The sequence below is a fragment of the Rhodnius prolixus genome, unplaced genomic scaffold, assembly GCF_049639745.1.
Source record: "Rhodnius prolixus isolate KJV_2025 unplaced genomic scaffold, Rpr scaffold_5, whole genome shotgun sequence".
Classification (NCBI taxonomy): Eukaryota; Metazoa; Arthropoda; class Insecta; order Hemiptera; family Reduviidae; genus Rhodnius; species Rhodnius prolixus.
The window spans coordinates 1,978,833-1,992,217 of NW_027411624.1; the positions used below are offsets into that span (position 1 = coordinate 1,978,833).

A 13,385-nucleotide genomic window follows, 5' to 3' on the forward strand; every position below is an offset into this window, starting at 1 on the left:
AGGGACAAGGAGAGCTACAGAAATCTTCGATTTTTTGATAAAATTCTGGATGTGTCAGGTGAAATTAAGTATCTCGGTATTATCCTGGACTCTGGACTCACTTGGAAGGCACATCTGGATAAAGTTACACTCAAAGCTAAACAGGCTTTGTGTGGCATAACTAGGACCTGTGGGAAAACTTGGGGTCTCCGCTCAAAAATGACCCACTGGCTCTATACAAGAACAGTCATACCTATTATCACCTATGGAGCGGTGGTGTGGTGGAGGTAGACTGAGCAACAGACGGCCATAAAGGCTCTTGCTAGAGTACAAAGGTTGGCCTGTATGTTAAGGGCTTTTAGGAGTACCCCTACTGCTGCGCTGGAGGTACTGCTGGGGTTGCCTCCGATTCAGTTAGTTATTCAGGCGGAGGCAAGGGCTGGCGCGTACAGACTAGCGAGAAATGGACAATGGAGGCGCTTTAGCTCCTCTATTGGACATATGAATATTACAAACAAGGTCGATTCAATTCCGGTCATAGACATGGTTGGGGACAGTGTCTGTCCTAAATACAGTTTTGAGACTCCATTTCAGGTGATCCTTAGATCCTTAGACGGAATGGAGGGTAAACTGGACAGAACAGTGACAGAAGGAAGCCATGTGGTATACAGATGGCTCCAAGATGGCCTGCGGGACCGGAGCTGGAGTGTGTGGGGCTAAACCTGAGGTACTTATTGAGATTGCTCTTGGGAGATATGCCACCGTCTTTCAGGCCGAAGTCTTTGCTATAAAAACCTGAGGAAAATCTGCGAATGAATCTTAGGGATAGGGAGGTTCGCATCTTTTCGGACAGCCAGGCCGCGCTGAAGGCCATTGACTCCTTCAGAACTACCTCTTCCCAGGTCTAGGAATGCAGAATGGCCCTAGAACTACTGGCTCGGCATAATAAAGTTCGGTTAGAATGGGTGCCGGGTCTTGTGGGGATTAAGGGGAATGAGACAGCTGATCTACTGGCCAGGAATGGAGCCAACACTCCTTTCATTGGCCCGGAGCCTGTCCTGGGGATCACCACGGGTGCAGTTCGTGAGGCTCTCAGAGATTGGATCTGGAGAGAACACGAAAAGAACTGGGTGATGCTTCCTGGGGTCAAACACAGCAAGAGTGTTATGCCCTTGCTGTGCAAACATAGAACCAAAGAGACTTTGGGCTTGGGGGCAGGAATCAGATCACTCTGATTACGGGCCTATTCACAGGGCACGGTAGGTTCAGAAAGCACCTGCACAAATTAGGGCTTATTAGCCCGGAACCATTGTGCAGATTGTGCCAGGAAGAGGAGGAAACGGCCTCTCACCTGTTATCCAATTGCGTTGCAATCGATAGATTGCGCTGCGACATCTTTGGGACTTTGAGACCAAAGGAGATTATAGCGCAGAAGGAACTGGTAGGGCCCTCAACCTTCTTAGAAGGGGAGGTTTCACCTACTAGATTTAGAGGGAAGGCACAATAAGCCTCTTGTGGCTGCGGTGCCGCGGGGTATAGGTCCCGTCCCGCCCGACTAAATCTAATCTAATCTAACTTTCATGCTGCTACTTGTCATGGTGATAAGTTCATAAATACTTGATTTCTACGTGGGATAGAATACGCTACTTGGGGTTACAAATGGATAAACGTTCTAACTTGAAATACTCGCAATATACTGAAAAGGGTGGAGACGAACTGTTTCACTCGACCAACTTGCACTAATTTATTTATTTATTCAATCATTTTTGCGAACTCAGAGGCTTTCAAAACGTATCTTCTCTTCACCATGAGAAGTCAAAATCTAAACTCTGCGGCATTACAACATCTCTTAATAAGAATGATAGAGAGAAAGAGTGATAAGAAAGAAAGATAGAGAGAGTTTATATGAAAGGAGGGAAGGGATTAGCTATGCGCTTAGCGTACTGGACTCCCACGCGGAGGTCCCGGGTTCGAATCTAGCTGCTGACCCTTAGATTTTCTCTTTCCACGAGCTTCTTACAGCTCACTGTCCGATGATGATGAGAAACTGTTTAAGATGTATTAACTTGGCCATAGGATGTTAGGGCGTGGTCCCAATGAAAGTTCTGTATTCTGATTGGCCAAACAAACCGCCCATATTTTACACCTCTACCTCTGCAATCTGATTAGCTAATTATTTAACCCTAATTATTTCATGTAAAAATAAAGTTTAGAATTTTTTTACTAATTTTTCCCCCATAGGTATTTGTTAAATTAACAGATTATGCAAAAAAAATTTATGTAGAAATATCTATTTAAATGTAATTATATTACATTGGTGAACTTATTCAGGTCTGAGAAAAAAAGATAACCAGGGAAATTTATGTGATTTTAGAGAAAAAAGAGGGGATGTTCTTCCTCATACATATTACCTTATCCTCAAATTTTACCTAGAAGATCGATATTTTAGAGTCAATTGTGGAGCAGCAGACTCAGATATCCATCTAGCCAGAGCTGGCGTTCCTCAGGGCATTTTCTTAGGTCCTCTCCTTTACTCCTTATATACAACAAATATACCTCAACATCCATATACCATCCTTTCCACCTTTGCTGACGATTTTGCAATCTTACTCGTATCTCCTCATTCTGATCCTCTTATCGCTTCACGAACTCTTCAAACGCACATCAACCACTTACAGGACTGGCTTATCAACTGGCGAATCAAAACTAATGTTACGAAATCAAAATATAATAGTATTTACTCTAAGACGAAAAATCCTACCTCCCAGCATCTTGAACCAAACTCCTATACCAACTGTGGACAAAGTACGCTACCTTGGACTGCACCTAGACAAAAGGGTTTACATGGAATCCCCATACTAGACTGAAAAGACAAGAAAATAACCAACGCTACAAAACTTCTCGCCAGACTATTTGACAAACGATCTAAACTCATCTTACAAAACAAAAGATTCTTGTACCTGTTGTTACTGCAACCTATTTGGTCATACGGCATCGAAGTATGGGGATCGACTAAAGGTTCAAATACTTTACGCATTGAGACACTTACAATCAAAAATACTACGAAAACTACTTATCTATTCACGTTAATGGAGTGTCGCCACTGGGTGCCTTCTCCTATCTTCATTCACGACATTATATTGTATTATATCACATTTGTTTGTTGCAACAATCGTTGCAGTTGCAAATTTCAATAAAAGATTTAAACAAAAATATTGTAGGAGTCTTTATGAAACTTCCGGTGCCTAAAATCTTAAATTTAAAAATTTGTCATGATAGAAAGTTGTTCGAACTGCAAAAACACAAATAAATCATGTAGTCTTATTTGCTATTAAGTTTGAGAGCATTCAGACACTAGCAGTTGGTCCAGACAACATTCTGCCAGGTCGCTTTTGACCCGCGGGCCGCAGATTGTGCACATCTACAATAAAAGAATTTGCTGTAACTGAATTCGAAATTGACTGCTAATCTACGTTCTGCTCCAGTCTTCTTAACATTGCATAAATGTTTGATGTCTTACCTTATCTTCATTTAAAATCTTCAATAATTAGTCTAATCTTTTCTGTCAAGAAATAATAACGTTAAAAATATAACCAATCCATCGCAATGATTTTAAAATATCTATAAATTCAGCCTGGCTGACATCATTGAGCAATGAAACTAAAAGTGCTTTCCATGATGATTTAGACTTCGAATTCAACGCCTCACATTTTCTATTAGTTAGCATGGCTGTCTAGTTGCGTAAGTACAAAAAGAGATGTGGATATATGTGCAGATATGATACAGACATGATAGAAATAGTTGATCGAACTGCAAAAAACATAAATAATATCATGCAATCTTATTTACTATTAGGTTACGGAGTATTCGCACAAACTAGCGGTTGGTCCAGACAACATATTGCCAGGTCCGCATGTGGCGCGCGAGTTGGAAATTGTGTACAGTAAGATTGTACCATCTTAGGATAACGTAATAAGTAACGTACAGCATCCTGTGATACAGTTTCTTTCTTTAGGTTTGATTTCTTAAAAACCAACCTAGGATGAAGAATTATGTAGGTGAATTACAGATCCAAGCAGTAATATATTAAATTTATTTATGTAGTAAAACAGTTAAGTACAATATATTTAAATTACTGAAAATAATTGTTGGACAATACCAATTTAAAAAAATCAATAAACAATAATTTATCTCACTGACAATAAGCTCTAAAGAATTAAGTAAATTAAAAAAGTAATATTAAAGTGCCTAATAGATTTTCTTGAAAACAGTTCTTTTAAACATTAGTAATACTTTTTACTTTTCTTTTGTAATACTATTTATTAAGTCGAGGGATGTTTACCTTTTTATTAGAGTGCATATTATTACTAGACTAGAAAAACTGGCGCTAGTGCAAATTAAAGATGTTAGTGGCTAAGACAATCTTAGACGTTACATTAAATAAATGAGTGCCCTTAATTCGCCTCAAGGTTGATGATCATGGTTAGGTACGAGTATATACCTTGGAATACCTGAAAAAACAATATCCTTGTTTAAATGATCTTACTAAACCTTTGATAAATCTAACGTTTCGGTCGTAAACATGAGCAAAGGTATTAAAATTAGTTGAGCCAGCTAGTGATAAATATTGAGCTACGTGAAAATCTAACGTGGACCAAATTACAGAAACTGCAACCGCATTGTCCTGCACACGTTACAAGTTATATTTGGGCTGGCTTTTCGATTGTTACGTCAAAGATTTGTTCAGTTTTTTTAGCAGCAGTTGTGATTGTAATAACTTGAAAGAAGGTTTCTGGTAAATCTTATCAATACTAAGAAAGTGATCTTTAAAGAGATGAAAGTAACTATTTCTATTTCGGAGGTTAGTAAAATAGTTTACGTCGGGCATTTATCTGATAACTTTTGGAAAAAAAAAGAAGTTTTTATAGGTTTTTCTTCTGCGCTTTCTGAGTTGTGTTACATAAAATTCTTAAGCCCCACCAGGGAGTGTTTTCTGCAGTTTAGGGCAGTTCAGGGGTCAAACCTAGATGGGGTAGTGAGGCGAAAATAGAGGACAGCGAAGCCGCAGATTGTGCGAACAGAAGAAAGTCACTTCTTCCTCAAGGCTTCCCATTTCTGTTGATCACTCCTAATTTCCCTTTCATTCCGAGTTGGAAGTGATCATGTTTACATTCCCGAACTGCGAGGGGAGCCAGGCTGAACACCATAGTAAGTATTAGAAATATTTTCTCTGAAATTACTTTCTGTTAAAGTGAAATTTTTATTAAATACGACGGACCTATTTCTAGTGCACTGATAACGGCGGTTTGATTTGTTTTTGAAAACCCACAACCGAAAGTACGTCATTACTCCCAGGATTGTTCACTTTTTTGGGGGGGATTTTCTCGAAAATAACTGCAAACTTCCATATACTTAGCACGCATACACATTATACTTGAAAAGTTGTATCCTAAGAGGTGGAATCTTAGTATTATTTCAGCGTAATGGGTTCACACCAGAGTTCTTGTTTTGCTTTTGGAAATAGATTGAAGTAAGAAGAGAATTACCGAGCCGAGGCAGACATAATTATAGGTGATAAACATTCTGTAGTTTAGATTAATACGTTTGGTGGTAATGATCATCATGGTGAGCAAATCCTTTCTCACTCGAGGCGACTCTTCGTACCATTTACTCGCATAGGCGCTGTTGTGTAGCTGTTCCATCTGTAATTGAAGTAATAAGTTCATTTTTAGTAAGTTTTTTATTATTATTAGTCTTTGTTTACCATCAAATTTACAGAATTAGTTGCCCACCTGATTACTAATTTCCTGTCCACATGAGCAGACTATGTAGGGTGCGGCCACACATAACAGTGCTTTTAGAATCTGCTCGAATGCGGCTGGATTGTAGTTCTTAAAAACCTAAAATGAAATTATGAAGGAATTAAGAACTACTGTAAATACTAATTTGAAATACAAGTGAATCTGAAGTTGGGTACCTTAATGAAAGCGTAAAGAAAACCGCACGGCTGCAGTGTAGAGATTAAAATCTCAATGTAGAGTGGGCCGCAAAATATGCCATTGTATGTTTGTAGAATGCTGAAATATTACGAATTTGGATTAGTCGACAGTGTTGCCCCCAAAAAAAAAAAAAACTTAGTACCTAATAATATTATTAAAGTAATTATTTCCCTTAGTAAGATCGCAGATTAGGTCAAATTTCTTTTATTAAGTTTTCACCAGAAATCAAAAACGCGAATTGCAGAATAATAAACTTTGATATTTCCCTTAGATGCCGACAGAAGACAGAACAACGTGTTAGACAAAATCGATTTGCTTGTTGAAAAGCGGCGTAAACCAATAGTGAATGTGAATATCTAAAACTTCTATTTTTATTTCGTTACTACTAAAAGAAATTGTATGGAATTTTTCATTGGTCTTACTGCACTAGTCAAGATGCTGGCTACATTTTTCACTTGGTTAATTATATTTGTCTTTTCTACGATTTCGGTTATTAACGGCTTATTTCGGCCGCGGGTATTCTGCCCGTAAAAAGTTCTGATGGTTAATATATCAAAACAGATTTTTTACTCATTTTTACCAAAATCTGACATTGGCACTTCTTGCACCAAGCCACAGAATGGTTTGCTATGATTTTTCCGAGCTTTAAGAAAAATGACATGTCAGGAAATGCGTAATTTCACCAAGTTTACTTTCAGTTTCCACAACAACTGCTGATTTTCCGTAACTTCTTACATTAATTACTCTTCTTATTGCGATTAAAAGTAGTAAAGTAAAGTAATTGCCTATTTTTTCAGGCGGGGCTTAACGTCCAACTACCATTTACTTGGTGTCGTGGACGGAGGCGACTAGCAAACGTACTTCACTATTTCTCATTTAACCATTAAATGAAATCCAAGGCCAAGACCAGGAATCGAACCCAGTACCACAATGCATATTAGCTTTGCAGGTCTCGCCTCTTAACCCGCTCGGCTACTTATTGCGAATATTTTACCGAGGAAAACTCTATTAAGAAATGTTTCCTTAGAAATGTCATTTCACCGAATTGTACGATATTAAATACCTTACTAAAACTCACAGCTTGAAGACAATCAATTGACCGGAAGTAAGCAGGTCTTTTGAACTTCTTTTTAGCTTTTATAAACAGTTTTCTCTGATTGGCATTCTATTCATGAAATGGATTTCATCAAAGGTTTTTTTTTTTCTTTCTTTGAGCGAATATTTTTGGTTGAAACCATTTTTTACTTTGAGTAACCGTTCTATGTTTTTAGAAAGTAGGTAAAGTAGTTGTAATTTTTTGTTCGATAATCATTCAACAAACTATTCTGATAAAACACAATTTGACTTTGTACAATTATAAAAACTGTAAATAAATATTAATTTCTTTGCCAATAAATGCCCATCTAAAAATACTTACTCTATGATCACTTTATGATACTTGTAGATATTTTTATCGGTCGGTCCATTCGTCTCCAGTCGAGCTTGTAATATTCTCAAACATGCTGCTAGTTCATTGGTGAATGTTAAAAACATAATTGTGAATGACGTATAGAAAATACAGGTAGTTAATTCCAGCATTGTAACGAATACCATTCCAGCTAAATATGGCAAAAATTCATCCATACTCCATGGTAACCATAGCTGTTAACAGAAATGAGTAATGGATAATACTGACTTCAGTATTGACCGGCGGAAGTAGATCGTAAATCAATCTAATCGCACTTAAAAGTATCTACACACAAACGGAAGCCGCGACTTATCCAGACTGCCAAGAGCAGCATTACTTTTACCCACACTTACTCAACACAAATACACACATTACTCATTCACTAAAAACTCACGTAAACTCAAATTTAACTTTATTATAAATCTTTTTTTACCTGTAACGGTAAATGTGGTTTAACAAAATCTGTTAAATAATCACCGATGATGCCAGTGATGAGTGATATAGGCGGTAACCACAGCATTATCGGAATGAAAACTGATATAATCTTTACACGAAAAGATTTCGCAAAAAGGTTTTCTTTATCAATGCTCTTTACATGTTCGCCAGCTTCTTGATCTTGTAAAATCTTCAAACTGAATTTATCCAGCCTGTAATCGTTTGTAGGTTAGTAAATTATTATCTTTTTAAAGATTTCAAAAATTAATGGGGTACGAGTTGAAGTCTACTGTATGTTAGTTCTGTAAATCTTTTGCTATCGGGATGAAATTCCCCAACCGCTGGAAAAAAACCGTACGCTCAGGAGCGGCTTAACCTATAGTGCAGGGTGGGCAATGCACACGGGCGCCGCGGCGCTCCCTGAGACAGCTAAGAGCATCGTCTTGGACCATCATGGTACAACAATGATATGACAGAAGCGGCCAGCCAGCGCGGTGGCGGCAGTTATCAAACGCGATAACTTAGTTAATAGTTATAGCCGTGGGGGGGGGGGTGTCAGGCCTAGGGACGCCAGGGTTTCATTGCACACGGGCGCTACACGAGCTAGAGCCGCCCCTGCGTACGCTCCATTAAGTTTAAGCACTTGTTGAATGGTTTTCATGTGGATTTTGTTGTAAATAGTGAACAACTTTATTGAAATAAAACAAAATCGCCCTCACCTGTTGAACAAATCTTTAATCTTCTTTTGATGCAACAATATATTCAGAGCTTTGGAACTGTCGTTGATGTAAACCATGCTGGTTGACAATACTTCCACAAATTGTAACAAATTTTCCTCCATTAAACATAATTCTATACCTGGAAGAAATACACCATGTTGATTTATAATTTTAAGCTTACTAAATACTGGAAACCCGACTCACCGACTGCAATGGCGCCGTAACTTATCATCAGCATATGATAGACGGTAAGCGATATTGCCCACTGATTTTCCTTCTCTACGATAAGACCACTGAATCTGATTGCTCTGAAAGCCTGTTTTATTGGCGACAACTTGTTAGTTTTCTAAAATAAATAAATAAATAAATAAATATATATGTATATATAACGATGTTCAATGCAAATTTGCCATGATATTAATTCACACATTGTAGCGATAATTAATAGGGTTGGCCCAGAAGTTAAGTTACGTGAATCAGCTATGTCTAGAGTAGCTTCAAGGACATATTTAAGGCAAAGTAAAGCCAGAAATAAGAGTAAAACAGATAAGGGATTTGTAAAGAAGACGATGGTGTTCGGAACCAGCGATTTAAAATTTATCACAAGCCATTTACACCAAACTAGCACTGTAATCGCATTCCTGAACGTGGCACAAGAGTTCTATTTTGAAGTTTATATCCTTGATCTAATTGAGCAAGAAAGCTATTGGCAGAAAAGTAATTCTTTGTTTAGTCCTTCTTCCTCATTCCCAATCATACCTTCTAATTGGCAAGAGAGACCTGAGAACTGTCTCTCTCTTCCTGATATTCCACACACAGTTCCCTTGACAGGATTGTCTCAGAATATACAGGAATGTTTTGGCTGAGTACAACCCTGTAGGTAGAAGTAGACTAACTTAAAAGTCGCATTCAAAAACGTTATTCTTAAATTGGGCCGGGGAAAAAAAACATTTGGAAAGCATCGTCCAATTCCAATCTGGTGGGCGCTCCCTTTAAGCGAATTAATTTATTTTCAAGTTAATGGTTAATTTAGTAAACAAATTAAAAATAACTCTACTTAATGATATTAAATTTATCACATTAATAAATATTACTTACTTTTTCCATTAAAATTACTATTAGTACACAATGTTGTAAATTCACTACAAAAGTGGGCTGGTTAACTCTAAGAAATCGGACTTAATTTATTCCACTCATCACTTCCAAGTCTAAATAACAGAATAAAAAATAAAGCAACATAAAATAGTTATCTGATCTTACGTTAAGGTTACTTGATTTAGTACAGAAAGGATGGGAAAAGTATAATTTGTTACTGATAGGAAATAGAACTCGGAAATACCAATAAGATCTTTAACAATGAGGAGGAGAAAATCCATTGATAAGAACTGCAAACCTACTGAGTCTGAGGATCTTCAGAGAATAGAGTTTAAAAAAGAAACCATTCTTCGACTTAGCATCAGGATGTTGTTGACGACCCAGAGCCATCTTTGCCGAAGTCAGGAAACCAGTATACACCGCATTCGCATTGTATAGTTCTGATATCCAAAAATCCTAATCACTAATCACGTCATCACAGCTTAGAAAGATGTGCTCTTCCATTCATCGATCCAAATCTTAAGCATCTTACGTCCCGGGAATGAACAGATTAAAAATGCTACTTATGTAAAATTGGTTTAGATGTACTGCCCATTGATCTATCATTGTAGTTTCCCCAACCGCTGAAAGAATTAAATTTAATACTTATTGCAATAAACCTCACTATCTTTATGTGGCTTAAGGAATGAGGAAAATTGAGGAGTTTCCAGTCTGTTTTTATCCTGATCTCTGTTTCCCTATGTTTGACTAATAGTCTTAAATCCCAAATTAAATGGTGCTTTCTGGGATAGCTCTTTGAGTCCCGTATACGAATAAAATCATAAAGTATGAGCTTCCAAACGTGACATCTAATTAGCAGTTGTACGTTAAGCACCGCTTAAAGAATAAGCGATTACTGTACACTTAACCGAAGAAAGGATAATTACTTCCCAAACACAATTAACAATAATGCATTACTTATTTAAGGATGCTTTAGCCAAATTTACGAAAATCTAAGAAGACTTGGTGATAGTGTTCGCATATCTTGTTAAAACGGGGAAATGTCCTTATACAGGCAGCATTAAAGCATTAATTGTGAGTTGTGGCTTAAGCGTTATGCCAATCTAGGCTATAATTTTTTGTTTACTCTTTCCAAGGCTTTATTATACTTTAAAAAGTTATTTCCAGGAAACAGGCGTTTCCTGATTTTAAAACAATTCCGATAAAAAACATCTAGTTTACCATATACGACTGAGATTGTTTAAGAAGTGATGGAGTTCAAGTTCGTGCAAGGTACAAGCGCAAAAGTTGCTGCAGCTCGCGAGATTCCACGAGCTTTTTGTGAAAATTAAGTGGTCCAGCTTAGGTGTTCTAGGTAATTCTTTAATTTACGCAAAAACAGCAAGAAGCTCTTTGGATTAATCAAGGCTTAGAGTTTTTCTGCAGTAATGATCAGTATATCAAACAGCAATAAAAATAAAATTTAATTTGTGCGTTGAATTTTCCAGAAATTTGCAAGGACTTTGAAATCAAGTAGAGGTTATAATTGGGACTTCGAAAGAGTGTGTAATGTAAAAAAAAAAGGAACTATGAATCTTACTTATTGCTATTAGTAATTCCAAGGTTAATTGTTCCAATATATTTAATTTAAAAACTTTGCGAACATTAAAAAAAATAAAACTATTGATAAGAAAACAAACACTGGCAGATAATTCGCAGCTGATTGATACACACTGTCACTTTACCGATTGGTCAAACAACCTCCACACTGGAGTAGGGGTCAATACTGCCTTCTTCTAGTGCTCACTTAATCACCAGCTACACGTCTTAGGCTAAATATTTCACCACCCTGGTTAATTCCAGGCTTTAACCTCCTTCATAAGACATATTATTAAGTAGGGTGTAAATATTTCACTACTTACTATCCCATTCCAAAATAATTCTGGAGAAGCACTGGGTACATACTAGTTGATATGTGATTATTAGCTTTTGTAATATCATGGTATTATTGTTAAATGCAGGATCAGAGTATTACTATGTTTTTGTAATTGTAGTACGTGGTTAAAACCAGTGGTTTGAATTGATATTTCAGTAAAGTTCTATTTGTCAACAAAGTTCTTGTGAAGGCGTGTAATAGTTTTATTAACATTTATTTACTTTATTTTATTATTATTTTTTCTTTTACGAATTACTTGCTCTGAAAAGCCATTAGTCTTTGTGACACAGGTTTCAAAGGTGTATGGCGCAAATCCGTAGAGTTAATTGAAAAATTGCTTTATTTAATCATTACGAAGAAATTGAAAATTAATAAAACAAAAAACGTTCAGCAAAAACAAGGCTGGAAACAGAACACAAAGCAAGATAGGAGTAAGATTAAGACAGCAACTTTAAATAAAATCATAGATGTTGAACATTATAACTTACATCCTTTATAGAAATAACGTTTCTCCACAATTTAGTAAAGAAAGCATTAAAATCTGAACAATAGGAAAGAAGATATAAAGGTTTGAATTTTGAAGGTATTTGAAAGCCATTAAAATTTAACCTTCCACATCTCGATAGCTATTACTGAAACACTACAAATTATATCAGTTTTAGAACTAACGTTTCTCTACGATTTGGTATAGAAATCATTAAAATCTGAACAATATGGAAGGAAATGCAGAAGTTTGAAATTTAAAAGTATTTGAAAGCCATCAAACTTTAATCTTGTATATCTCGATAGCTATTATTACTAAAACATTGAAATTTATACCTATTATAGAAGTAACTTATCTCTACAATTTGGTAAAGAAATTATTAAAATCCTAACAATGCGAGAAGAGATATAGAGGTTTGAAATTTGAAGATATTTGAAAGCCTTCAAAATTTAACCATCCATATTTCGATACCTATTATTACCAAAACATTTCAATTTACATATATCAATTATAGAACCAACTTTTATCTAAAATTGGGTAAGGAAATCATTAAAATCTGAACAATAGGAAAGGAGCTATAGAGGTTTGAAATTTGATGGTATTTGAAAGCCATCAAAATTTAACCTTTCATAACTCGTTACGTATTATAACTAAAACATTATAATTTATATCAGTTAAAGAAGTAATTTTTCTCTACAATTTGGTAAAGAAATCATTAAAATCCGAACAATAGGAAAGGAGATATAGAGGTTTGAAATTTAAAGGTATTTAAAAGCCATTAAAATTTAACCTTTTATATCTCGATACGTATTATAACTAAAACATTGTAATTTATATCAGTTAAAGAAGTAATATTTCTCAACAATTTGGTAAAGAAATTATTAAAATCTGAATAATAGGAAAATATATTTTTTTTTATTATTAAATAAAAGCATCACTTTAATGCACTCCGTCTTCTTGATCTATGATTACGGTAAGAATATCTTGCCAGTGTGTTGGTCTCTTAATTAAGAGCGTGGCTTTGTAAGTGGGAGATCCCCATTTCTAATCCCGCGTTTGCAGTCATTCATAATACGTTTGTTTGTTTGTTGGCTTCCTGTCTGTGCAGATTAGCCAGAGATGTACTAATGTATTATTTAATGAGATGTGTTATGAGTACTATTATTTTTGCTTCGCAATACTTAATACATCATAATTCTTTTTTAAATAAAATGTAGTCAAAATGGTTGCTTTTATTTGATGATAAAACTAATTTATCCTGATTCTCCCATAACCATTACATTGCACTATGTTTTTAAAAATGTTCAATTAT

The 13,385-nt window shown here is 35.9% G+C and overlaps 1 protein-coding gene across 2 annotated transcripts; it reads right to left on the reverse strand.

Moving 5' to 3' along the window:
* Positions 1-4,391: 4,391 nt before the first annotated feature.
* LOC141457967 (odorant receptor 47a-like) lies at positions 4,392-11,464 on the reverse strand. 2 transcript variants are annotated; one of them, XM_074135378.1, is made up of 10 exons: positions 11,254-11,463; positions 9,678-9,787; positions 8,784-8,925; positions 8,580-8,718; positions 7,859-8,072; positions 7,396-7,619; positions 5,957-6,056; positions 5,772-5,879; positions 5,526-5,681; positions 4,392-4,490 (listed from the first exon to the last, which is right to left on the reverse strand). In XM_074135378.1, exons 2-10 carry the CDS (start codon positions 9,684-9,686, stop codon positions 4,434-4,436), a joined length of 1,149 nt encoding a protein of 382 aa, XP_073991479.1. In that variant the 5' UTR covers positions 9,687-9,787; positions 11,254-11,463; the 3' UTR covers positions 4,392-4,433. The 2 variants fall into 2 exon arrangements, with proteins under 2 accessions (XP_073991479.1, XP_073991480.1); XM_074135379.1 differs by lacking the exon at positions 9,678-9,787 and having other exon boundaries at positions 11,254-11,464.
* Positions 11,465-13,385: the final 1,921 nt, after the last annotated feature.